At 39.2% G+C, this 26,815-nt stretch overlaps 2 protein-coding genes across 21 annotated transcripts in view; one reads left to right on the forward strand and one right to left on the reverse strand.

Annotated features, from left to right (window-relative positions):
• Positions 1 to 20,211, forward strand: part of NCBP2 (nuclear cap binding protein subunit 2) — a 32,455-nt gene extending 12,244 nt beyond the window's left edge. For 3 of the 8 annotated variants that reach the window (XR_012024369.1, XR_012024367.1, XR_012024368.1), the window contains 2 exons: positions 18,556 to 18,666; positions 19,432 to 20,211. Coding sequence is in view for 2 of the 8 variants with exons in the window: in XM_072811968.1 (XP_072668069.1) it covers positions 19,432 to 19,528 (97 nt within the window). In the remaining 6 variants the exon portion in view is untranslated. Of the gene's footprint in view, positions 1 to 18,555 lie in introns of all 8 variants that reach the window. The other 5 variants (XM_072811972.1, XM_072811969.1, XM_072811971.1 and 2 more) reach the window with 2 other exon arrangements.
• Positions 1 to 26,815, reverse strand: part of SENP5 (SUMO specific peptidase 5) — a 58,750-nt gene that overhangs the window by 4,670 nt on the left and 27,265 nt on the right. For 6 of the 13 annotated variants that reach the window (XM_072811942.1, XM_072811944.1, XM_072811939.1 and 3 more), the window contains 8 exons: positions 24,864 to 26,404; positions 16,117 to 16,222; positions 15,839 to 15,977; positions 15,555 to 15,602; positions 12,635 to 12,712; positions 4,306 to 4,443; positions 1,540 to 1,623; positions 87 to 137 (listed from right to left, as the gene is read on the reverse strand). In XM_072811942.1, coding sequence (XP_072668043.1) covers positions 87 to 137; positions 1,540 to 1,623; positions 4,306 to 4,443; positions 12,635 to 12,712; positions 15,555 to 15,602; positions 15,839 to 15,977; positions 16,117 to 16,222; positions 24,864 to 26,373 — 2,154 coding nt within the window. In that variant the 5' untranslated portion in view covers positions 26,374 to 26,404. The other 7 variants (XM_072811947.1, XM_072811945.1, XM_072811946.1 and 4 more) reach the window with 4 other exon arrangements.

The raw sequence follows: 26,815 nt of genomic DNA on the forward strand, positions 1-26,815 counted from the left end.
CATACACCACAGGGGGTCCCATCTGTCTAAGCCCACCAAACCTAATCCACACATTCTAAAGTCTGGGAAAACAGGTTTCTCTTTACCTGGAGCACAAAGACTCCACAGTCACTGTCATTTTTCTGTTGTGGAATACACTAAGGAGAAAAACAAAAGGACTGTTAAAATAAGACCCAAGTACTTGTCTTCATGTAATCTGTTTTTATGGAAATATGAGCAAGAGACCAGAAGTCTGTCTCTGTCCACGACAGCTGGTGTACTGGTATATACCTCTGGTACTTAAAGTGGGATTTTATGGAGGCATCTAGCCACATCAAAAGAGCAAGCAACCAACTGTAATTGATAGAACATTTTGCCTAAATGGCAGAAAATAGGCAATCAAAATCCTAATTTAAAACTTCCATTTGGATAACTAGTTTTGATGTCAGATTATAGACCAGAATCAAAATGGAATTGTGAATCAGAAAGCATATGCCTGGACTCTGATTACTTACTAACAATCCTGCTTAGCAGTCTGCTTTTCCTCTCCTACTACACAACTCTTACTCTTTGAAAGAAATCCTAAAGATAAGCAGTATTTTCCAAAAGAACTGGTTATGTATCCTGCCTAAAGTGGGAATATGAATGCTGACTAAATTTAGAATATCTGGGTATTCTAGTTGAGTAAATTTAGAAAATTTACAAGTTCAATTCTGGTTTGAACTAAAAGACAACTGTAGCATTTGGTGTAGTTCAAGGATGAACAGATCTGGTCCTTTTGGGTTTGGGTTAAAGTTTGTTTCAAGACTGCCTCCTTAAGATTTGTGTTCAGTGGTCCAAAAAGACCTGAGTTCAAGGACCTGATTCTAGCAATAGTTTTGGTAGCCTTGGGAGAAGGTCACACCTAGGCTTTGGTTTTCTCATCTATAGAATAAAGATGATGCTCATCCCTAAATGACCTGCCTACCTCACAGATTCTAAGGATGAGATGAGATCACACTTAGAAGCACACTTTGAAAACAATAAAGCAGTGACCATAAAATAGGACCCTGGTAATCTGTGACACCAGTGACAAAATGTGCCTGGGCACTCCCCCCCACATACAGCCTAAGTGTCTACAGGGCAAACATGGTGCTGCTTTCAGGCTGAAACACTCGCCCAGTACACTTGCTCCCTTAGTGGATCCAAATGGTCATTTCAGCATTTCTCTGGGTCTTTGTGGTTCATCTGGAAATAAGAGGCAAGAGGCAGGTGCCACCAAAAGAAAAAAAGTTACATATCTTTTTTCCCCACTGTAACAACCATATCATTAGCAGCTGCCCCAAGGATGAAATGAGTGAATTGGTTTTCCACAAGCACTAGGAAACTAAACAGATGATCGATAACTAAATGGAGGTTTATTCTAAGCCTGCCTGCGGCCTCCAGACACTCACCGGTATCTCCATAACCAGTCTTTGAAGCTTTGAAGCATACTTCTAAATGCTTCTATACACCCACCCCTGAAGTGATTCCATCCCCTTGACATGCCTGAGTTTTCATTTTTATCACATACTTACTTACCTTTGTAACAGCAGTCTGCCAACCCTGAAGAAATTCAGGTCTATTTTTTTCTCTGGCTTCAGTCAGCAAATACTTTCTTATATTCTGGTTAAAAAGAAACCACAACACAGATGCTGTGTTCCATCAGTTGGTGAAAAATGGAACCTGCCCACAGCAGATAGAAGCAAAGGAGGAGGCTGTGGTCCCACCATTGGGCAAAGTCTGCATTAAAGAGTTTAAAGCTGGAACTTTATTTCTGACCTTTTGCTTCATAGTGTTAAGGACTCAGACCTTCTATACTCAGGTATGCACTCAGGCTATGGACAATCCATGTTTTAATTAGAACTTTTTATAAGATGGTCAGGCTTTTCCAGCAGTAAGCCAACTTGCTGAATTTGAAATTTAAATAAATATTGGCAAGACAAAAAGAAAATCTTGATTACTGTCAATGCTCAATACAAAGGAGGAACCCAGATCAGAAATCGGTAACTGGAACTAAATAAAAAACATTCCAGCCTTAGATATACTCTGTATTTTGAGGGCTGTAGGTAAAGGTATCATGCAGTTTCTAGAGAGTTCTACCACGACCCATTCTGGATACTAAATGCAGTCAAGTCCCCTGCTGAAATTTACCAGGATGAAGCCTATCAGACTTTAAGATTTTCCTTTATGCCCTCTACTTCTTTGCCTATCTCTGCATCTCTTCCAAGGGTGAAGTCAGAGGTGATAGGACTTAAACTAACCCCCACTGAAGATGGAGTAGAAGTATGTTTATATATACAACTGTGTGTTTATACACACACCCACACATATTACACTGCATCATTCTGCAACTTGCCTTTTAAAATCCAATGTCTTTGAGATCTTCCATTTTAGGACATGGAAATCTACATCCTTTTTAACTGCTATGGTCAGTTTAATAGTATGAGTATACTATAGTATACTTAGCTATTCTGTTGGTAGAGCTAAATTTAGGTGGTTTTGATTTTTTCCTATCAGGAATACTGCAGCGAGCATCCTGGTGCATGCCCTATCACTTTGCACATACACTTAAAAGTATTTTTATGGAATATATGCCAAGAAATAGAACTGGCATGCAATTTTTTTTTTTTTTTTTTTGAGTAGGCTCCAACATGGGGCTTGAACTCGTGACCCTGAGATTAAGAGTGCATACTCCACCGACTGAGCCAGCCAGGCACACCTAGGACGTACATCTTTTATAAACTTGTAAACTGACCAGAATTAGAACTGACCAGAATTTTAACCACCCCCCCCAATTTACTAACTCCCCCAAGTTACTATGTCACTTCATAAGCTCCATCAGAAAATACAAAAGCTGGTTTCCTTATACCCACATAAACGTGAATACCATACAAAAATGGAGTCCTGATAGTTTCAAATTGCATTTCCCATATTTTTGGTAAGACTGAGCATCTCTCCACATGTTGGAAGGTCACTTGCATTTTCCCTAAAACTTAGTTTAACTTTTATCCATTTCTATTAAATCATTTTTATTCATTGGTAGGAGTTCTTTATATATTCTGGATAGTGATTATTATATGTCACAAACATGTTCTTCAAGTCTACCCTTATCTTTGAACTTTATGGCATACAGAAGTTTTAAATCATGATACGGTCCAATTCAGTCTGTTCCTTTAGGTCTTTTTTTGCCCTTATGGTTCTGTGTAATTAGTCCTTCCCTAATCTAAGAACTTAACATTTTCTGTACTTTATATTTAAGTCATTATTTTATGTGGCATTTGTTCTTATAAACAGTATGAAGGAGCTGTATTTTACTTTTCCAAATGACAGCTGTTTTTCACAATGGCACATATTGAATAGCCTATCTTTTCCCAACTTTATCTTGTATCAGGTTCCCTCATATACATGAGTTATTTCTACATTCTCTGTGCTGTTCCTCCACTCTACTTGTCTATGCTAATAAGTGTACAGTTTTAATTATTAAAACTGTGTGTTACAGTTTGATATCTAGTAGGCCCTAAGGATTCCTTCCTTCACTGTTCAACCCGTGAATACTGCAATAGGGATTCTAGGATGAGCTTATCAAGTTTCATTCAAAATCCTCTTGGGAGATTGATTAGGACAAATTGGTATGTATTAGTTTGAGAACTGATATCTTTCCAATACTGAGTCTATCTTTCCATCTGCTCAGCGTTCCATTTTTAATTAATTAATTAATTTACTTTCAGAGTTCCTTTAAATATAGAGCTTTCATCTTAACTCCACAATTTTTGCTAGGGTATACTCCTGAGCAATTTACATTTTACATCTTTGTTGCTTTTGAAAAGTGAATCCTTTGTTTTCAGTTAAATTTTCTAACTGGTCCTTGCTAGTGAAAGTTGGGAAACCTATTGATAGTTCTTGCTTTGCTTCCCACCATATTGAACTCCCGTTAGTTGAGCTCTCATATCTTGCCAGCTGATTCTCTTGATTAGAATTCATTCTGTGTAAGTTATTTTGAAGATACAAGCCAATTTTAGCTCTAAGAAAAACCAAAGACCATGATTTCTATCCACATTCAAACTGTAGCTTTATAGGAAGGCAAGAAAAATCTGACAAAATCTAAACAGGGCATGTATCTCAGAGGGGGGATCCAGATCACAGAGGGCTGCCTCCCTAACCTGGGGATTCCTCTTCTCTGCCAGCATCTCGGGACATTTTCACGACAGAAACTGATCCTCTAGGAGACTGGCTTCTGCTGTTCTGAGCTAAGATACTGCGTGATCACAAGAGAAGTGAAAAAATACAGGCAGGCTAGTAACTTACCTCTACACAAAACTTAAAATGAATGCCTTGGGAATCATAGAATGAAATAATTCGATTAGAGAGCGTCACAGTAATGAGAGACCAGTGGACTTCCAGGTGAATAGGAATCAACAGAAGACTCTTTTTAAACAAATCCACCTGATCAAAAAAAAAAAAAAAAAAAAAGAGAAAGAAATGCAGCCATCACCATAGACTGTCCAAAACAATGGCAGCAGCTTCCACTTACTGACCTTTGATCTGCCCGTGGTCATAAAAGCAGAAAGTGGTAAAGCCAAAATTTGAACCCAGGTCTGAGTCTAAAGCCCATGCTTGTAACTACTAAGCAATAATAAACAGGAAGAAAGCGGAAGATCTAGGAAGCACCATTTTGCACTTAACCTGACATACCTCTGCATACATCTTTGCAAGTACTTAATGTGACCTGGCCTCATTTTTTTTATTTTGGCCTCTTATTTTTATGCTTAATTATCTTGTGTACAAATTTGACCTTGACTCAATTCTTATTTAGGAAGGAATCATGGGATTAGAAAACATCACAGGTTATAAGCCTTGTATCTTTCTATAGACTCAGTATTATAGTTAAGATCATGGGTTCTGGAAGGGAGTCTGGTCAAGTTCAAATTGTGCTTCTTCCACTTACTAGCAAGAGGACTTTGGCAATTTTGTAGCTTGTTTGTACCTTGATTTCCTCAACTATAAACTATAGATAACCACAGTACCTACCTTATGAAGTTGAGAGTGATAATACATGTAAGATGTGTAAAATTGCTTTCACACATTATATGCAGCCAGTGAATCTTAAACTATAACCATTATTACTACATCAGGTCTCCCAGATGTTGAAATTGAGAATTAAAGATATTTATCTTTGGGATCCCTGGGTGGCGCAGCGGTTTGGCGCCTGCCTTTGGCCCAGGGCGCGATCCTGGAGACCCGGGATCGAATCCCACGTCAGGCTCCCGGTGCACGGAGCCTGCTTCTCCCTCTGCCTGTGTCTCTGCCTCTCTCTCTCTCACTGTGTGCCTATCATGAATAAATAAAAAAAAAAAAAAAAAAAAAAAAGATATTTATCTTTAATAATTCTTTACACATGCTTTACAATCTAGAAATAGTACTCTTCCACTCAAAACCCCAGTGTGGATTGGATGACAAAGTAGTAGGTGCTCAACAAACGTCTAAAAATACGAATGAATGAACTTTTTTCAGGTTTTTTTTTTTTTTTTTTAAGTCTTACAGTTTTATTTATCCATGAGAGACACGGAGAAAGACACAGGCAGAGGGAGAAGCAGGCTCCATGCAGGGAGCCCGATATGGGACTTGATCCCAGGTCTCCAGGATCACACCCTGGGCCAAAGGCAGGAGCTAAACCGCTGAGCCACCCAGGGATCCCTTTTCAGGTATTTTTTTGAGGTTTTCTTTTTTTAGTGATTCCTTGGGTTCAAATAATCACAAGGCTGTTTTGAACTACGTCAGATTCTTAGAAGGTATTTTTCAAGCCTTCCTTGCGTTCTGATATTCAGATAATGTCCTGCTCTAGATGTATCTTCCACTGGTCAACATGATCTTGGAGCAGAGCACTTTAGCACTTCTACTTTTCTAGTTTCTACATTCATAAACCGGAGAGGTAGGGTAGATAAAAGAAAATATAAGGACAGTTGGTCCTTTCCAATGCATTAATTCTGAGCATCTAAAACAAGGAACCACACCTAAAATGTGGTATTGAGAGGCGTCTGGGCGGCGCAGGTGGTTAAGCACCTGCCTTCGGCTCAAGTCATGATCCCGGGGTTCTGGGATCAAGCCCTGCATTAAGCTCCCTGCTCAGGAGGAAGTCTGCTTCTCCTCCCTCTGCCTACTGCCCCCCCACTCCACCCCAGGCTCATTAGAGTGCTCTCTCTCTCTCACTGGGTATCTGTCTCAAATAAATAAATAAAATCTTAATTTAAAAAAAGGTGGCGAGATCCCTGAGTGGCGCAGAAGTTTAGCGCCTGCCTTTGGCCCAGGGCGCGATCCTGGAGACCCGGGATCGAATCCCACATCGGGCTCCTGGTGCATGGAGCCTGCTTCTCCCTCTGCCTGTGTCTCTGCCTCTCTCTCTCTCTCTCTGTGACTATCATAAATAAATAAAAATATATTATAAAATAAAATAAAAAATAAAATTAAAAAAGGTGGTATTGAGACCAAATTTATATTCTTTTCAAAAAGAAACTTTCTTAAGAATTTTTAAATAAAAATTAAAACATACAAGGCAGCCCGGGTGGCTCAGTGGTTTGGGGCCGCCTTCGGTCTAGGGTGTGACCCTGAAGACCCGGGATCGAGTCCTGCGTCGGGCTCCCTGCATGGAGCCTGCTTCTCCCTCTGCCTGTGTCTCTGCCCCCCCCCGCCCCCCTCATAAATAAATAAAATCTTTAGGGCAGCCTGGGTGGCTCAGCGGTTTAGCACCACCTTCAGCCCAGGGCATGATACTGGAGACCCGGGAGACTGTTGGCCCCGAGACAGGATCGGGTCCCACGTCAGGCTCCCTGCCTGGAGCCTGCTTCTCCCTCTGCCTCTCTCTGTGTGTCTGTCTCTCATGAACGAATAAATAAAATCTTAAAAAAAAAAAGATCAATTTGTAGCAAACATTTAAAAAATTCTGTTTATAGCAGTTTCAGAAATGAAATCCTTAGGGTTATATTTTTTTAAATATGTGCAAGACCTATATACTAAGAATTATAAAATTTTGCTGAGAAAAATTAAAGCCTCTAAATTAAGGAAACATAAGCCATGTACATGGATTGGAAGACTTAGTATTGCTAAGAGGTCTGTTTTCCCCAAATGAACATACAGACAATCCCAATCATAATCCAGCAGATTTTCTTTAAAAAACATAAACAAGCTAATTCTAAAATTTATATGAAAATGCAAAGGACCTAGAATTCCCAAAACATTCTGGAAAAAGAATAAAGCTGGCCAACTTAACGCTGATTTCAAGACCTAGTATAAAGATTCAGTAATCAAGACAGTGTGGTATTAAGAACAGAGATCAATGGAAGAGAACATAAAGTGCAGAAATATATATAAAGGAAATTAGTTCTGTGACATTAACGGCAATTTTTTTCACCACTGTGTCTTTTTATAGTACCCCTTTTTACGTGTTTTGGTGGGTTTTTTTGAGAGTGTGTGTGTGCATGAACCTGAGCTCAGGGTGGGTGGAGGGGGAGGCGGGACAGAGGGAGAGAGAATCTTAAGCAGGCTCCAAACCCAGTGTAGAGCGTGCACATGGGACTTGATCTCACAACCCTTAGATCATGACCTGAGCCAAAGTCAAGACTGAGATGCTTAACCAACTGAGCTACCCAGGCCCCCTACACTGCTCCTATTATAAATGCAGTTATTCTTCTTTTTATGTAACCAAATTAATTCATTTTTCTTTTATAAACTTTTAAGTTGTATACACAATGGACTTAGCTATCCTGAGATTATTTTTTAAAAGTTCTTTCATGGATTTCCTTAGTACTTTAATTACTTATTTTTGTTACATTCAAAACCTTGATCATTCTGTAATTTATCCTGATGTAATCTGATTTAGTGAGTACTTAATTCTTCTATTTTTCATTTTTTTCTTTAATGATAAAGGCATTTATAGCCATTAACTTTCTTCTCAAACCAGGTTTCATTATGTTCCACAGTGCCTGGTAAGATGTGTTCCCCTTTCTATCCCTTTTTAGATAGTTTGTATATAATTCCTTTTTTTATTTTAGATTCAGGCGTGATATATCCAGTAATATGCATATCTGTAAAATTTTAAGATTGTTAAGGTTTTTTTGGCCTTTTATTTATTTTTTACTGAATTGTGATCAGAGTATAACATAGATAATAATTTTCTATGTGGCCAAATGCATAATCACTTTTTACAAATTCTAGTATATAGCTACTAAACCAAATGTATTATTTTTTATGACTTTATGTCAACCTGATCTGTCCAACTATGAGAGGCCTCCTGCTATCACTATTTTTTCAAGATCTCTTTGCTTCTGCAATTTTGTTACATCTTCTATATACTGGAATTTTATCACATAGTTTACTTTTTACCTTAATATCTATCTTATCTGCTCCTAACACTGCCATTCCTTACCACTCTTTTTTTTTTGGTTTACATTTGCCTAGTACTTCCTTAACTGTCACTTTATTTTAAACCTTTTTTGTTCACTTTGTTTGTTATATGGAGCATATAAAGGCATACCTCAGGGATACTGTGGGTTCAGTTCCAGACCACTGAAATTAAGGGAGTCAAATGAGTTTTTTTGTTCCCCAGTGCATTTAAAGCTTGTTTTCACAAACTGTAGTCTATTAAGTGTGCAGCATTAGATCTAAAAAAATATACATACCTTAGTTAAAAAATACTTTACTGCTAAAAATGCCCACCATCATCAGTGCTAACTTGCTTTCATGAGCTGTAATCTTTGCTGGTGGAGGGGTCTTGCCTCAATGTTGATGGCTCCTGACTGATCAAGATGGTAGTGTACTGACGGTTGGGTGGCTGTGGTAATTTCTTAAAATTGGAAAACATTGAAGTTTATGGCATCGATAGCATCTTCCTTTCACAAACAATTCCTCTGTAGCAGGTGATGCTATTTGATAGCATTTACCAACAGACTTTCAGAATTGGAGTCAATTCCCTCAAATCCTGCTGCTTTATCAACTAAGTTTATGTAATAGTCTAAATCCTCTGTTGTCATTTCAGCAGTTTTCACAGCATCCTCACCAAGAGTAGATTCCATCTTAAGAAACCACTTTCTTTGTCCATCCATAAGAAGCAACCCCTGGGGGTGCCTGCAAGGCTCAGTCAGTGAAGCGTCTGCCTTTGGCTCAGGTCATGATCTTAGGCCTTTGGGATTGAGCCCTACCTTGGGCTCCCTGTTGAGCAGGAAGTATGCTGCTCCCTCTGACCCTCCCCCTGCATGTGTGCTCTTCTCTCACTAATAAATAAATACATAAAATCTTTTAAAAATTAAAAAGAAAGCAACTCATCTGTTCCAGTATTATCATGGGATTGGAGCAATTCAGTCATGTCTTCATGCTCTACTTTTTAAAAAGATTGTATTTATTTGAGAGAGAGTAGGGGGTGTGTGTGTGTGCAGAAGCCTCTCAAGCAGACTCTGCACAGAGCCGGATATGGGGCTCCATCAACAGATCATGACCTGGGCTGAAACCAAGAGCTGGATGCTTAACCAACTGCACTGCACCACCCAGGTGCCCCCTTCAGGCTCGACTTCTAAATTCTAGTTCTCTTGCTATTTCCCCCACATCTCTAGTTAGTTCTTCCACTAAAGTCTTGTTTTTGTTCCTATTTTGACCTTCTCCCATGAATCACAAATATTCTTAATGGCATCTAGAATGGTGTTTCCAGAAGATTTCCAATTTACTTTGCCCAGATCCATCTGAAGAGTCTATCTATGGCTGCTACAGCCTTATGAGATGTATTTCTTAAATAATACAACTTGAAAGTTGAAATTTAAAAAATTAAAAATTAAAAAAAAAGAAAGTTGAAATTACTCCTTGATCCAATGGAGGTTATGCAGGCATGAAAACAACAATCTTGCTGGACATCTCCATCAGAGCTTTTAGGTAACCAGGTGTGTTATCACTGAGCAGTCTTATTTTAAAGGAATCTTTCTGAGCAGTAGGTCTCAAGAGTGAGCTTAAAATATTTATAGTAAACCATGTTGTAAACAGATGTGCTGTCACCCAGACTTTGTTGTTCCATTTACAGACACAGGAAGTAGATTTAGCATAATTCTTAAGGGGCCTAGGATTTTCAGAAGGTAAATGAGCACTGGCTTCAACTTCAAGTCACCAGCTGCATTAGCCTCTAACAAGAGAGCCAGCCTATCCTTTGAAGCCAAGTATTTCTGACTTCTCTCCTTTTACCATGAAGGTCCTAGAGGGCATCTTCTGCCAATAGATGGCTGTTTCATCTGCATTGAAAGTCTGCTGCTGAGCATAGCCACCTTCATGAATTATCTGAGCTGGGTCTTCTGGATAACCTGCTGCGCCTTCTGTCACAGCACCTGCCGCTTCCCCTTGCACTTTCATGTTACAGAGATGACTTCTTTCCTTAAACCTCATAAACCAACCTCTGCTTGCTTCTAACTTTTCTTCTGCAGCTTCCTCACCTGTCAGCCTTCATAAAATTGCAGACTTAGGGTCTTGCACTAGATTAGGCTTCGGCTTAAAGGAGTGGTGTTTCTGGTTTGATCTTCTATCCAGACCACTAAAGCTTTTGTTAAAGCAACAATAAGGCTATTTTCACCTTCTTGTCATTCATGGGTTCACTGGAGGAGCACTTTTCATTTCCTTCAAGAACTTTTCTTCTTTCTTCACGCTTGGCTATTTGGCACAAGCAGCCTAGCTTTCAGCCTATCTTGGGTTTTGACAAGCTTTCTTCACTAAGCTTAATCATTTGTAGCTTTTGATTTGAAGTGAGATATCTGACTCTTCCTTTCACTTGAACACTTAGAGGGTTAATTTCACTTGAACACACTGTGGTGTTACTGGCTTAATTTCAATATTGCTGTGTCTAGGGAATAGGGAGGCCCAAGGAGAGGGGAGACAGAGGAAAAGCCGCTGAGTATGACAGTCCGAACAGACATAATATTTATTAAGTTCACCATCCTACATGGGTACAGTTCATGGCACCCGAAGACAATTATAACAGGAACAAAGATCCCTGATCACAGATCACACTATAAGGAATAAAAAAGTTTGAAATACTGCAATTACCAAAATGTGACAGAAAGACGCATGTGAATGAATGCTGTTGGAAACACAGCGCCAACATACTTGATACGGGGTTGCCACAAACCAATTTGTAAAAAAATGTATCTGTGAACTGAAGTGCAATGAAAGAAGGTATGCCTGTATGTGGCTTGTACCACTGGACAGGCTGTGCTGGTGTTTATACAAGAAAAATTAAGGATAACTATTAAGGGATTGGTCAAATTAAAAATAGGTACCCATATAGTGGGATCCTACTTAACCAAAGAAGAGTGATGTAGATGAGGAAAGAAGATGATCATATCCTGTACTTGAAAGTCCTTTCACATTTCCTTCTCCATCCCCATAATCTGTCACCCAAGTTAATTTCCTAGATCATATTCATACTTATGTACATATCCCATCTGTCCTACCATTCTAATCTAAAGTACCATCAACGGTACAACGGCCTCCTATATATCCACATCAGCTCTGCTCCCATACTCACCCATCATCTTCACAGTGCTGCTACATCAAAGACTATAAACTGGATGATGAAACCCTTCAATGGATTACTATACATTTAGGGTAAAATTCAAAACCCAAACCTCTGGATCAGGTCTACTTCATGCCACGCTCTTCTTTGCTCTCTGGCTTCCAGCTACACTAGCTGCCTCACATGCTTCTACCATCATAATGATTATCACTGTGTGTTTACCATGCACTTAAGGGTTTATAAGAATTATTTCATTTAATCCTCTCAATAAGGTAAGTAGTCATGATACTACCATTTGACAGACGAGGAACTGAAGCTTAGAAGAATTCAGCAATCTGCCCAAGGTCCTACTACTAGTTAAGTGGCTGGACTAGTTAAGTGGATAGACTAGGATCTGAATCCAGCTCTGAGTCCTGAATTCATTCTGACTATTCCCCTAGATTTGCACTGTTCAACGACATTTCATTTATTTGGACATTACTGATGATGCTTTACACATATTACTTAAATAGCAATGTTCAATCAGGTGTTTCTATGTAGCAAAAAATTACTCAGCTACTCAAGACAAGACTTTTAATTTCTATAACCCACCCAGTATAAAAAAGTGAAATGCTACAGTATTTCTAGAATTATGACTGTGGAATTTGAACTCACTGGCAATTTTGTTAAAATATCAGAAATAGAATGTAAACAGGCTTTTAAAATAATATTTCTGGCATCAGTCAATGACTAGAGAGAGAAATTAAGGTCGGAAGGAGACTTCGGAATTATTGACTTAGCATTTTGTTTTATAAATAGCATTCTAAAGCCCAAATCATCTTGTCCAAGCTGTACAGCAAGCTAACAGCAATGCTGGAACCATAAACTTTCAGCTTAGTGTTTTCAGTTAGAGAATATTTCAATCAACTGGATAGACTGAGAATTGTACTAGTATCCTATGTTTCAAACAATAAGATGTAAAAAACAGGTAATATTAAAGAGGTTTTTTTTTTAAGAGTCTGTTTCCAATTAATACGCTATTGACTTTAAAGTTATCCTTCTATTTGCATTTGACTTATTTGCATTTAAAATTTAGAATAAAAAGAAATAAAGGAATACCTTTTTAGTCCATCTTTTTACTCCATTATATCCTTTGGTTACCAGCTGTCTGTGAAAAAAGCTGTTGAAGAAGTGAACCTAGAAGAGACATTAAATACAAGCACCCAGATTATATTAAGCTATCCCCAGATTTAACTTCAAAAAGAAAATGGAAATTTAAAATCCCTTGTATGTAAGGCAGACCAAAAGGTGAGGAAAAATTTCTTCTATAGAAAATGCATTACATGATTCACAAGATTCTGTTCCAAATTTTCTTAGAATAGCACTGTGGTCTATAGCCAGAACTGGAATGGGACAGTAAGGAAATAGATCACCTGAATTCAATCAAGTAGAGAAGCAACCTGACAAATCTCTCCAAATTAGGTGATAAAACTGAAAAAGGCTGAGAAAGAATGAGGTAACAGTACCTTGAACTCAAGGGGTATGGATTACAAAACTAACCTCCTCTGAAGGATGTGGATTTGCAGACTCTTTTTATGTAAAAACTGTAATAAGGCCTTAACATGATCACTTCTAGCACTGAAAGAATTACCCAGTCACATGGAACTTCATGTCCTGGCTTCGAATTTCTGGCTTATAAATTACGATCAGCTCATCTGAAATAGTAAACATCTTGGGTCTTAAACTGTTCACTCAGTAACTCTGATCTTCTTGAGATGAAAAAACATTCCTAGTGCTGAGATTATCAGGGTGTGGTTACCAGATCAGCAGTTTCAGCATCACTTGGAAACTTGCTAAAATGCAAATTTTCAGGCCCCACCCCAGACCTCCTAATGCAGAAACTAAGGGTGGAGCCCTGGAGCCTGGTATGATAAACCTTCCAGAAGATCTGAATGCATATTTGTTTTTAGAGCTCTGCAGCTTTGGGGTGCCTAGGTGGCTCAGTAAGTTGACCTCTGCCTTCAGCTCAAATCATGATCCAAGAGTCCTGGAATCCAGCCCCAAGTTAAGGCTCTCTACTCAGTGGAGTCTGCTTCTCCCTCTCCCCACTGCTCATGCTCTCTCTCTCAAATGATATCTCTAATTAAAAAAAAAACAAACTGCAGCTTAAGATATCAATAAAAAGAGCTTGTAGTAGCTATTTCTAGAGCAGTGATTCTCAAACTTTGTGTGCATCAGAAACCTAAGGGCTGGGCAGCCCCAGTGGCTCAGCAGTTTAGCATCACCTTCAGCCCAGGCCTGATCCTGGGGTCCCGGGATCCAGTCCCACATCGGGCTCCCACGTCAGGCTCCCTGCATGGAGCCTGCTTCTCCCTCTCCCTGTGTCTCTGCCTCTCTCTCTCTTTCTCTCTCTCATGAATAAATAAATAAAATCTTAAAAAAAAAAAAAAAAAAAGAATCCTGAGGGCTTGTTAAAACAGATTGCTAGCTTTTGATTCAGTATAGGTGGGCTAGAGTTCAAAATTTTGCATCTCTAGTAAATTTCTAGGTAACACTGATGCTGCTGGTCTGGGGACTACACTTTGAGGACCACTGCCTTAGTAAGTGTCCTTTTAATCCAGTTAAAGGTTCAGAATTAAATGTAGAAGTAATGAAGGTAAATTATACCCTTGAAATTAATACTTTTATGTTAAAAATCATGTGTGTTTAGGTTTAAACTTTCTGGTGATTAAGAGAATTTTACATAAGTGAGAAGTTATAAGACATTTTGTATATTCATAAAGTGTTGAAATCTCAGCTGCATTTTATTTACCTGTTTAAATGATTAGATTTATGAAAGTTTATAAAGTACTTGGAAAGGTTTTGTATGTTGAAATCAAAGGCTGCCCATCAGGCAATCTGGATACTCTGAAAAATTAACACATTAAATTAAAAAAATATTTTTAATAGTAAGTAAGCTCTTATGGGAATTGAGAGGCTAAGGGAGGGTTGGTTTGTATCTGAACACAGTATCAAAGATTAATCCACAAAAAAAGTGATATTTACTACATCTTTAAAGAGAATTAAGACTAAGTTAAATTTAAAAGCCTGACACAGGGCAGCCCCGGTGGCCCAGCGGTTTAGCGCCGCCTTCAGCCCAGGGTGTGATCCTGGAGACCCGGGATCGAGTCCCACGTCGGGCTCCCTGCATGGAGCCTGCTTCTCCCTCTGCCTGTGTCTCTGCCCCTCTCTCTCCCTCTGTGTCTCTCATGAATAAATAGATGGAATCTTTAAAAAAAAAATAAAATAAAAAAATAAAAATAAATAAAAGCCTGACACAAGTAATACATCCCTTTTGTGCATCTCCCCACTATTAAAAAAGAGAAAACAAGCTCAAAATGGAATCTTAGTGGACTTACGCTTAGCCCATGTCACCAAACCCAAAATACCTAACCTAATTACAACTTCAGCCTCTCCCAGAAACATAGTCTTAATAGAATTACCTGATCAGACTAAAGAGATAATCTGCCCATCAGACCCCCCGTCTTCCCCTAAAGGAAGGTAACTTTGCTGCAATCTACTCTTTGCTAGTAACTTCTTGTCCTGCTCCCTTCTTCCGTACAAGTCTTGCACTTCATACAGCTCTTCAAAGCTCCATTTTACTTGTTAGTGAGATGCTGTCCAATTCATGAATCATTTTAATAAAGCCAGTAAGGTTTTTAAATATACTCAATTGACTTTTGTTTCATAAGACCATTTATTTAAAAAAATGGGGCGCCTGGCTAGCTCAGTCAGTGGAGCATACAACTCTTGATCTTGGGGTTGTGAGTTTGAGCCCCATGCTAGGTACAGAAATTACTTAATGCTGGCATCTGACATTCTTATGCAGAAATATTTTGTAGAACTTCTGCCCAGCCCTAGCACCTGAACAAGACAAAATCGAACCCTTTTAAAAATCTAAGGAATACCAAATAATTACATAAAGTTAAAAAAAAAAAAAAAACATTTCAATACACAAGGAAGGATTCCCTCTCCTGAAGAAGAGTAACTTTTCACTTACTTTGTCTGGGACTGCATCCATTATCAGCTCACCATACATATTAATGACCTATAAAAAGTCAACATAAAACCAGCTTACTACAATTCTGAACATCCCACACAGAGTGAACAACACTGACAACATTAACATTTGGATACTGGGGTTGGTGAATGAGTCACTTTACTAAAGGGTAAAGAATCCTACATTCCAAAAGATAACTGTGAGGCCAACCCAAAGGTTAATTATATTTTATTGTCCAACATCCTCCACAACTTTTCCACACCGAGAACCTACAATATACTAACCTGGTCATTCAACCAATTCTGACCATCCAGAGTTGCCAGATCATCCATATCCAGCATGTGCTTGTTGTAGAAGATGCGGAAGTTGCATTTTTGATGTCTGGCCCGATAGTTTGTTATTTCTCTATTGATAAATGGTTTTCTGAAAAAGATTTTGAAAGAAAAGAAACATGAGTTCCACTTCATTTATTGCTAAGTATCTTATTTTTTTAATTAAGAGTAAAGTCATATATGCCAACAATTTTATTTTTAAGAGCTTAACTTAAACGTCATTGACAAACCTATTAGAAAAGTCTTCGTTAAAGACATCTTTTAGTCTTCCAAGGACATCTTTTTCACTGAGTGGGACCAAACTGCCATACTTCTTCATAACCTCATCTAGGAATCCTTAAACAAAGGAAGAAAATTTACAATGGAAAAACCATTTTCAGAAAAAGTCATTCTCCCAATACTTAACCTATATATTATGCTACAAAGAAATCTTTTATTTTTTTATTTGTTTAAAATATTTTCATTTATTTATTCATGAGAGACACAGAGAGAGAGAGAGAGAGAGAGAGGCAGAGACACAGGCAGAAGGAGAAGCAGGCTCCATGCAGGGAGCCCGACGCAGGACTCGATCCCGGGTCTCCAGGATCACACCCTGGGCTGCAGGCGGCGCCAAACAGCTGCGCCACCGGGGCTGTCCCAAAGAAATCTTTTAAAAGTTATGTCTTATAGAGGATAAAATAAATCAGGCCCTTACCATTCCAATCTAAAGAGAAGTTCCCTAAGGTATCATTTTACATTGGCTTTTTTTTTAAGACTTTATTTATTCAGGGAACCCTGGGTGGCGCAGCAGTTTAGCGCCTGCCTTTGGCCCAGGGTGCAATCCTGGAGACTCGGGATCAAATCCCACGTCAGGCTCCCGGTGCATGGAGCCTGCTTCTCCCTCTGCCTATGTCTCTGCACCACCCCCCCCCCCGCCTCTCTCTCTGTGACTATCATAAATAAATAAAAAATTAAAAAATTAAAAAAAAAAGAACTTCCTTTAAAAAAAAAAAGACTTTATTTATTCATGAGAGACACAGAGAGAGAGAGAGAGAGAGAGGCAGAGACACAGGCAGAGGGAGAAGCAGGCTCCATGCAGGGAGCCCAACGTGGGACTCGATCCAGGGACTCCAGGATCACGCCCTGGGCCGCCGAAGGCAGGCACCAAACTGCTGAGCCACCCAGGGGTCCCTTCACATTGGCTTTTTAAGCTACTGATGCACTGTTAGAGAAGGAATGGCAAGCTCAAATGAAAGACTGACATCTTTCAATAGCTTAACCTTGAATGAAAACAAATCTTACCTCCTGAAGAGTGCAATCTAAAGAGTTTAATCACTTGGTTAAATGTGTATCACATTTGGTAAGTGAAGGAGTTATCTTTTTAAAAATCATAATTGTTGAGATTGCTGTCACTGTATTATTTGTTAAATGTGTGTAAATTTCACATTTCATAGCAAGGGATAAATTCTAAGGTATTTTTAGTATCATATTATTTGGTGGATTATAGTTCTGATACTTAATAACCCCATCAGGTGAACTGAGTAACATCTGGTTAGGCACATTTTAAGAGGGGAAACAAAGGGTGTGACCTCTTGGCCAGAACATAGGATAGTCTTCAGGTGGCTTCCAAGAGGATCCACTGAAGAAACATACCTAAAAAAGTCCTAGGAAATAAAACCAATACAAAAGAAACGGAGGAAAGGCTGAGAGGCTCACAAAAGTGCTGACTTAGGGTACCGATGATGCTGAATGGGGAGAGCAACAACTTAGTTAACCATCAGTCTGACAAGTCTCCAGAATTCAGATGGGAAGAATGAAGAGTTAGCCACTTATTTTACCCGGCTCCCTTTCTAACTTCGAGAATGGCCTCTGGTACACATGGATACAAAATGGACAGAAAAGAGAACAAAGTGATTGTCCCGGGAACGGAGTGGTGTATTCTGCTGTTATTTTGAGGGGGGGGGCAGAAAAAGGGTGTGAAAAACCTATCTTCCTTCTGTTAGTCTCCCAATTTGAAAGAGGGCTCCCAATTTGAAAGACTTAAGAGCAAAGGTCAAGGGCAGCCCCAGTGGCACAGGGGTTTAGCGCCGCCTGCAGCCTATGGTGTGATCCTGGAGACCCGGGAAGGACTTCCACGTCAGGCTCCCTGCATGGAGCCTGCTTCTCCCTCTGCCTGTGTCTCTGCCTCTCTCTCTCTGCATCTCTATGAATAAATAAAATCTATAGGAAAAAAAAAAAAGAGCAAAGGTCAGGAATATAGTAGACAGAAAGGGACCCTTGTTGTAGCTTGATAAGAGTAGGAATAAAAGATTTAGGGCTTCTAAACTAGAAACAGAGCATGTATTTGCCTATGAGTGTTTATAAGATACTGTAGTTACCTAAGAACAGCCATGTGTCTACTGGGGAGAACTGAACAAAGATATGGAATCCCAACATCTGAGATACTGCGTTTGAGGAAATTTCATAGAAAATACTGCCACTAATAACAAAAGATTAAACTGTAGGCCCAGCAACCTTAACTGAGATTCCTCAAGTAAGAAAGCAGTCTCTATCAAAGGGATACGGACCCCAATTCTAAACCAGTAAAATGGAAAAGAGGTGTTAACAACAGTATTTTTATCTATGGATATTAGTGTTTGGGGATATTATTGTTTTCTTCCTCTTATCTGCATTTTTGTTTTCACCTTCAGATGACAAACATGGACTTCTAATGCAGTAGAAAGGCCCTACCTGGATCTTCAAGAACCCTTCACAGAGATACACATCTTCACTGGGACCAGAAGTAAAATGGCAGTCAAATAGTACGATCATAAACCAAGCATTAATACATCTCATTTCCCCCTTTTATCTACCCTGTGTTAGATAGCATCCCTGTTTTCCAAATGGAGATAGGAAGCTTAGGGAGGTTAAGGAACTTTCCCAAGGACCCTTAACTAGAATATGGCAGAGTGAAGATTCTGATTGTGGTTATGTGGGTTTTTTTTTTTTTTTTTTTTTAAGATTTTATTTATTTATTCATGATAGAGAGAGAGAGGCGCAGAGACACAGGCAGAGAGGGAGAAGCAGGCTCCACGCCGGGAGCCCGACACGGGACTCGATCCTGGGACTCCAGGACCGCGCCCTGGGCCAAAGGCAGGCGCCAAACCACTGAGCCACTCAGGGATCCCCTGGTTATGTGGTTTTAACCACGGAAAGTGAACCATTAACTATTATGCTGTACTATATCCAAAGCAGGAAAGACGTATTAGCTTTTCTCTATAAAAGCAGCTTGTTCTTTATCTTTCCCTTTAACACCTATTGGCCAAGAAGTACCCAGAAAACTTCTTAAAATGAGAATTAAATCCATTATTCTTTACCCACTTGCATTCACCAAATAAGCCAAAAAGGAAAAATGCATCTGGAATACATAATTTCTCTTACTCTCAAAGTGCTAAAACTTCAATGTGACCAAGAACCAAAGGACAAAATGTTAGGGGGGGGGGGGGGGGACTAGAATTCAAATTAGAGTCCATCCTGCAAGTACAAAAGGTAATGATATTGCTCTTTTCTTCACTGGCTGATTGAAGCTTGGCCTTGGCCGCCATCATGAATGATACAGTAACTACTGGGACCAGAAAGTTCATAACCAATGGACTACTTCAGCTGAAACAAAATGGTCACTGATGTTCTTCATCCCAGAAAGGCAAGAGTACCTTAGACAGAAATTTGGTAAACACTAGCCAAAATGTACAAGACCACAACAGAGGTCATTTTGCATTTGAATTCACAACCCATTTTGCTGGTGGCAAGACAACTTTTGGTAAGATTTATGATGCCTTAGATTATGCAAAGAAAAGTGAACCCAAACAGACTTACAAGAAATGACCTATAGGAGAAGGAAAAAAACCACTCAAGCAGACAGCAAAAGGAACACAAGAACAGAATGAAGAAAGTCAGGGGGACTGCAAAAGCAAATGCTGGTGCTGGCAAAACGGAGTAAAGATTCTGCAGTGACTTTATCTGTGCTGACTGTGCAGATTTTTCATGAGAGGATTAATAAACTAAGAACTTAAAAACAAAACAAAAAACCCCCACAAAAGGTAATAATATGAAAAACAAAACCTAAAGTGTCATTTCAGAAGTTAAATTGTTCATGTTTGGGAACCCTGGATGGCTCAGTCGTAGACAGTCTGCCTTCGGCCCAGGGCATGATTCTAGAATCCCGGGATCGAGTCCCGCATCAGGTTCCCTGCATGGAGCCTGCTTCTCCCTCTGCCTGTGTCTCTGCCTCTCTCTCTCTCTCTGTGTCTCTCGTGAATAAATAAAATCTTTAAAAAATAAAAATAAAAAAAATTGTTCATGTTAAACCAACTGTATCGGACAGTTTTTTGTTGAGGCAAATGCCAGATCACATCCCACCATGCATGTGGAATGGGATTCACTGTGTTGTGCATACAAGAAATGTCCTATCAAAAACAAGGAAGGTGGGGGGTGCCTGGCTGGCTCAGTTGGTAGAGCTTGCAACTCTTCATCTTGAGGTTATAGGTTCAAGCCCCACATTGGGTGTAGCAAGAGATTACTTAAAAACAAAATCTTAAAGTAAAATAAAAAAGGCATGAAATATCTAAGACTAAACTTAAGGAACATGCAAACCTAAATGAAAAGCACAAAATTCTAGTAAAGGACATTGGTCAAAAATGCAGTAATTCTTTGTTTTCAGACCAGAAAACTCAGTATTGTAATGACTGCAATTTTCCCTAAATTAGCCTATAAATGTAATGCAATACCAATCAAAAGCCATTATTTTTGTTTATTTAATTGAAAAAACAAATCTTGGGGGGACCTGGGTGGCTCAATAGGCTAAAAGCACCTGCCTTCGGCTCAGGTCATGATCCCAGAGTCCTGGGATCAAGTCTCACATGGAGCTCCCTGCTTGGGGGGGGGGGGGGGGGGGGTGTCTGCTTACCCTTCTCTTTCTGCCCCTCCTCCCTGCTTATGCTCCCTTCCTCTCTCTTGCTCTCAAAATAAGTAAATCTTTTTTAAAAATGTGAAAGGAGGGATCCCTGGGTGGCGCAGCGGTTTGGTGCCTGCCTTTGGCCCAGGGCGCGATCCTGGAGACCCGGGATCGAATCCCATGTCAGGCTCCCGGTGCATGGAGCCTGCTTCTCCCTCTGCCTGTGTCTCTGCCTCTCTCTCTCTCTGTGTGACTATCATAAATAAATAAAAATTAAAAAAAAAATGTGAAAGGATTAAAAAAAAATGAAAAAACAAATCTTGGGACCAAAATGTGAGAAATTCCTAGAAATTTTTGAAAAGGATTAATGAGAAGAGATGAATAAGGGAGGACAAGAGAGGAGAGCCTAGTCCCATCAAATTATAAACCTAACTACTGTAATTAAGGCAGACTAGTGGTAGCACAGAAATAGAAAAACCAAGTCAGAAAGAGACCCAACAACAGGTAACTATTCATAACCACAAGGAAAAGATGAATTATTCAACTATTAACTAAATCTCTTATTTACAATTGGAATTCATTTTGATGTGAAGAATGTGGTAGGGATCCATCTTTACCTTTTTCCATATGGCAAAATGTAAAAATTACACATTAATAGTCTAGAAGAAAACAGGATTGAACATTTTTATAAACTTAAAATAGGAGCAAGCTTTCATTTTAAAATTAAATTTTAAATTTTATGACTTGTTATATGTCCAAGATTTTAAAGTTTATGGAGTCAAACTGGTATACTGCTTCTGAGTTTCCTATCTATACTTTAACATATATTATCAATGTAAGATTATAAAATGGTCTTATATTTCTTTTTAATAGCTTTATTGAGTTGTGATTTACATCCACAAAATCACTCCTAAAGTGCACAGTTGTGTCCCCCCCCCTTTTTTTTTTTGTATATTCAGAGCTGTGCAACGGTTACTACCACCTAATTAAAGAACATCTGCATTACTCCACAAAGAAAATGTGTACCCGTTAGTCACTCCTCATTGCTCCCTCTCTCCAGCCCCTGGCAACTATTAACCTACTTTCTCTATCTCTATTTGCCTGGACATTCCATATCAATAGAATCATATAATATGTAGCCTTTTGTGCCTGATTTTTTTCACTTAGCATTTTTTCCCCAAGGTTCATCCACACTGAAACATATAGCAGTACTTCATTTCTTTTTATGTCAGAATATTCCATGTAAAAATGCCGAATTTTACTTATCAGTTGATGGACATTAAGGTTGTTTCTACTTTTTGGCCTTGATGAACAATGATACTATGAATATCTGTGCACAAGTGTGGCTGTATTTGTTTCTAACTAAATTTTTAATACATCAGGAATATATTGACAGAGGAATCTATTTCTTTTCCTTCCAAAACCAATTCTATGCAAGATTTCATACAATTATAGAAACAATAAGTAAACTGTAGTAAGTATAACTGGCTCATGAGAAATGTATCCATCTACTGCAGTGAGCCTAACTTGCAGTTGTATTAGAGAAGAGCCAGCATTCAGCATACCGTGGACTTACTATTAGCCAACGCTATAGAAGTCCGTTAAAGGAGCATCTACTATACTGCTGGTCCCATATTGATTTCCATTCTAATTGCTCTCTTAATCCTGATTACTCAGGTCCTTTTATTTGTTGAATTAGTCCTTTTCATTGTGCTGCGTTTCCTCAGATGTTTGGTGACAGACTGTGGACTTATCTCTACTTGGATAATTTGCTGATGTGGGGATGGCTGTGATGGACAGTAGCTTATTGCTCTGCCTTTAACTCTTTCTAGCAGGCATGGAAATGCTAATAAGCAAACCCCCAAAATGGTGCTTCTGGTTCTTCTTTTTCTCCTTTAACCTAATAAAATAATGAATTACTTTACAGATCATCATGTGTGCATTCTGTAAAAATTCCTATTTCCTCATGTCATCCTATAGTTTCACGGATGCCACAGCCAATGTATCAATTGGAAGTGCTACATCTCTATAGGTTAACTGTTAATTGGTGTCTGTGCATAAATGCTCACTTTTCCAGGTTCATGTATAACATCATAGTTCTGCTAACTTTATAGTAGGGAAATTTGTCTTTCCCTATTCTAGTACAGTATAAACACCAGAAAGTTTTGTTTTTAAAAGATTTACTAGGACTCTTTTGTGGAGAAAAAATTTTTATACACATTTAAGGGTTAGGAAAACAAAATGTTCAGAAATGTTTAAACTACCAAGAATTAATTATCCTAACTCTCCAGAAAAAGCCCTTTATAACAATTTGATAGGGCCGCCTGGGTGGCTCAGTCAGTTGGGCACCTGACTCTGGGTTTCCACTTAGGTTGTGGGATCAAGCCCCATGTTAGGCTCCAAGCTCAATGGGGGAGAGTCTGGTTCCCCTCTCCCTCTGCCCTTCTGCAGCTCTAAAATAAACAAATCTTTTTAAACATTTAAAAAAGGGGATCCCTGGGTGGCGCAGCGGTTTGGCGCCTGCCTTTGGCCCAGGGTGCGATCCTGGAGACCCGGGATCGAATCCCACATCAGGTTCCCGGTGCATGGAGCCTGCTTCTCCCTCTGCCTATGTCTCTGCCTCTCTCTCTCTCTGTGACTATGATAAATAAATAACAAAAATTTTTAAAAAATAAACATTAAAAAAAAACTTGATATCTTTCCAGCTATGACACATACAAATGCACATGCACACATATACTTATCCTACATGTATGCATCTCTTAACAAAATGGCATCATTCTGTTTTGCAACTTGCTTTTTTTCCCTTTATATAGACAGCTTTCAGTTTCAAAATATAGCCTGAAGTTTTTTCTTTAACAGCTTTGTAGTGTTCTATAGCCTGGATGTGCTCTAACTTATACTTCCAGAGAAACTTTTCTTTTTTGGTTGTCTCCAGTTTTTTACTACCAGGAGAATACTCTAAGCCATACTGTCTTCCAAAAATGTTTACATCAGCTTACTCATGGGGCAGATTTTGACAAGAAAATGTTTTTAAAGTATGATGTAAAAGCTAGAAGCCATAAAGACAGATAAATTTCACAATGAAGAACTGATTTCCTTTAAGCAAAATTCCTCCATACAAAGTCCAGGTACTTTTACCTTTGGGAAAGGAAAAACTTAAAATTCTTATGATATTCATTATAATTAAATTTTAACATTTCAGAATGATGCCAAGATCCAGGAAGGTAGGAATCAGTGCTCACTGCTTAGGACTAGCATTACAATGCCTGGCATATTAAAAATTCCCATAATCAAATAAAATATAAATAACCCAAAAGAAAAACAGGCAAAGGAATTTTATATACAAACAAAAAACGAAAACAAAAACAAAAAATGGCCAATAACACAGAAAAGGATGTTCAAATTTTAAACTTAAAAATGCAAATCAACAAAAACAAAACGCAAATCAAAACAACTCTTGGGGCACACCTGGGTGGCTCAGTCAGTTAAGCATCTGACTCTTGATTTTGGCTCAGGTCATGATCTCAGTGTTGTGAGATGGAGCCCCACATCAGGCCGGAGTCCATGCTCATAGAGGAGTTTGCTTGAGGTACTCGCTCTCACTGTCTTTCTGCCTCTCCCCCGCCCCCCACCTAGCAAATACAGCTCTCGCAAATAAATAAAATCTTTAAAAAACAAACTCTCATGATCTAGAAGATTAATAAAGTTTAACAAGTGTAAACTGGTTCCAACTTTTTGGAGGGCAAGGTCACAATTTTCTTTAAGTGTGTTCTTTCACCATCAATTCCCCTACTACAAATTTACATTAAAAAGTATGCGGAAATAATTTCATTGCACCATCATTTATAGAAGGAAACAAATGGAAGCAACACAAATGTCTATCAACCGGTACTTAAATTATGGAACATCTACATCATACAGCAATATAGAAGGCTTCAGAGAAAGTCTAACTGCTTTAAGGGATATCCATGTGTGGAAGGAAAAAACAGGACTCTTCTAGAAAAGATAATGGACAGCAATTGTGGGCTGGAGGTTGGGGGAGAATAAAGGAAGAATGCATACCAGAAAGGCAGATTGATAGCTGTTCATCATCCACTGGAGAGGCTTTCTGACTGTTCTTCCCACTTCCTGCTTGATTTTCTAGTTTGAGTCCACTGCATGTCAGAGGAGCCTCCAGTGGACTTTTACAGTAAGGGTGGTCCAGCAACTTAGAACTAAGAATGTTCTGCTTGAGAGATCCATCCTCATCCATCTGGCATGAGCTCTCATTCTGAACAGTCTTTTCAGACACAGGCCCATCTACACTACTCACAGATTGATCTGCCCCACACACTGACAGTTTTACTCTGTCATCACTGACAGTACTTGTCCGATTTTCCTGACCCAGAGTCATGACTTCTCTTTCGGTTTCCGAGATAAACACGTTACTAGAATGATGTTCTGGTAAGGGGATGTCATGAATCAGCTCTGTACACTCCCACTTAGGAGAGGAACAGGGGGAGTGGTCCCAGGTATATGTGGCACTGCCATTCTGTTGGTCAGGGAAGGTTTCATCTAAACTAAGCTCCTTGCCCAAGAAAGGGCTTCCTTTAGTGTGGCCATCAGGCAAATGAGAGTTCTTTCCCTTCACCACAGCATTGCTGTCCATATCTGGAAAGTACGGTTGATGCTGACAAGAAGGGTCTTTAGGTTCTGGGGAAGGGAATGGGCTGCAATTGCCACCCTCACCGTTTTCCCTAAGGGTCTCTTGATGGTCCCCAGTGACCTGCACCCAGCTTCGCTGGGCTTTTTTTAGCTTGCAAACTTTGCTTTTTGTTCTGAAGTGCTGGGATCTGAGAATCCTGTACCGAAATCTAATCATGGATAATTTCTCATACATCATAAAAGGAGATACTTTTATTCTTCTATGTTGGTTAAGTTGAAACTTTTTTGGAATTAGGGGTCCCCCATTCCTGTGGTGCTCCAGACCTTGGTAGCAGCCATAACAAAAGCGCTTTCTCTTATGGTTGCTCAAGGTGACCACAATTGTGCCACTCTCACCTGGACTTTGGCTCTCCCCATTGAACTTCATAGGAAAGTCAGAAGCTTGTGGCTCCGTCCTAGGTCGGTGACCATTGGCCTGACCTAAAACATTATTTGCTGGTAAGTCAGCAACAGCCTTCAAGATACTTTTCTCTCCACAGTATTCATGGTCAGAGTTCTTTGCTGATGGCAGCAGCCTCTCTGCTTGGAGTCTCAGGAGGGTCCTTGAGGACGAAATGAAGTGTTTAGAGTTTTTCCTTTTCACTTTAGTGGACAAAGTACTAACATTTTGAGCAGCCACACTGGACTTTGTCTTAGCAAAAAAAGGTGCATCCTGGATCCACGTGTTCTGGATTTGAAGGGCCTTCTTTCTGCACTGAAAATGCCTCAACTGTCTGCTGCAAGTAATTGGCCTTCCCAATTTGGCTTTCAGAATGCACAAATGTTGGTGAAAGCAGAACTTCTTAAAACCTCCAAACCCTGTATTCCATTTCTCAGAAAAGGCTAAATGGATTCCTTTCCTCCATAGAATTTTCTTCTGCTTTCTCATTTTTCTGATGCATAATGAGATCTTGATGCAGCTGTGAAGAAGAGAAAGAAAAGTTACACTTCTACCCTAATAATACGGTCATAAGGATATAATCATAGCAACAGAAGATGCAGAATTCAAAGAAAAAAAAGGGCATATGAAGTTCAATTTGGACTACCAGACATAATGAAATCCTTACCTGATCAAGGTTTTCCCCATAGTAAAAACTGGAAACATGAATACTCTCACAAGACCCCATTTGGTATAGCTGCCTCTGACAGAAATAAATTTCAAGAATCATTTCCATCAACTTTTGATGGAGTAAATAAAGCAAGGTAGGGAAAGCAGAAGAGAATCTTTAATTATTGGCAGTACTTCTCATTAGCTAAATGACTTTAACTAAGTCACCCAAATTCTGTGTTCTCATTTATAAACTGAAGGATGGGGAAGGGAGGGGGAACCA

Source organism: Canis lupus, chromosome 35 (genome assembly GCF_048164855.1).
Source record: "Canis lupus baileyi chromosome 35, mCanLup2.hap1, whole genome shotgun sequence".
Classification (NCBI taxonomy): domain Eukaryota; kingdom Metazoa; phylum Chordata; class Mammalia; order Carnivora; family Canidae; genus Canis; species Canis lupus.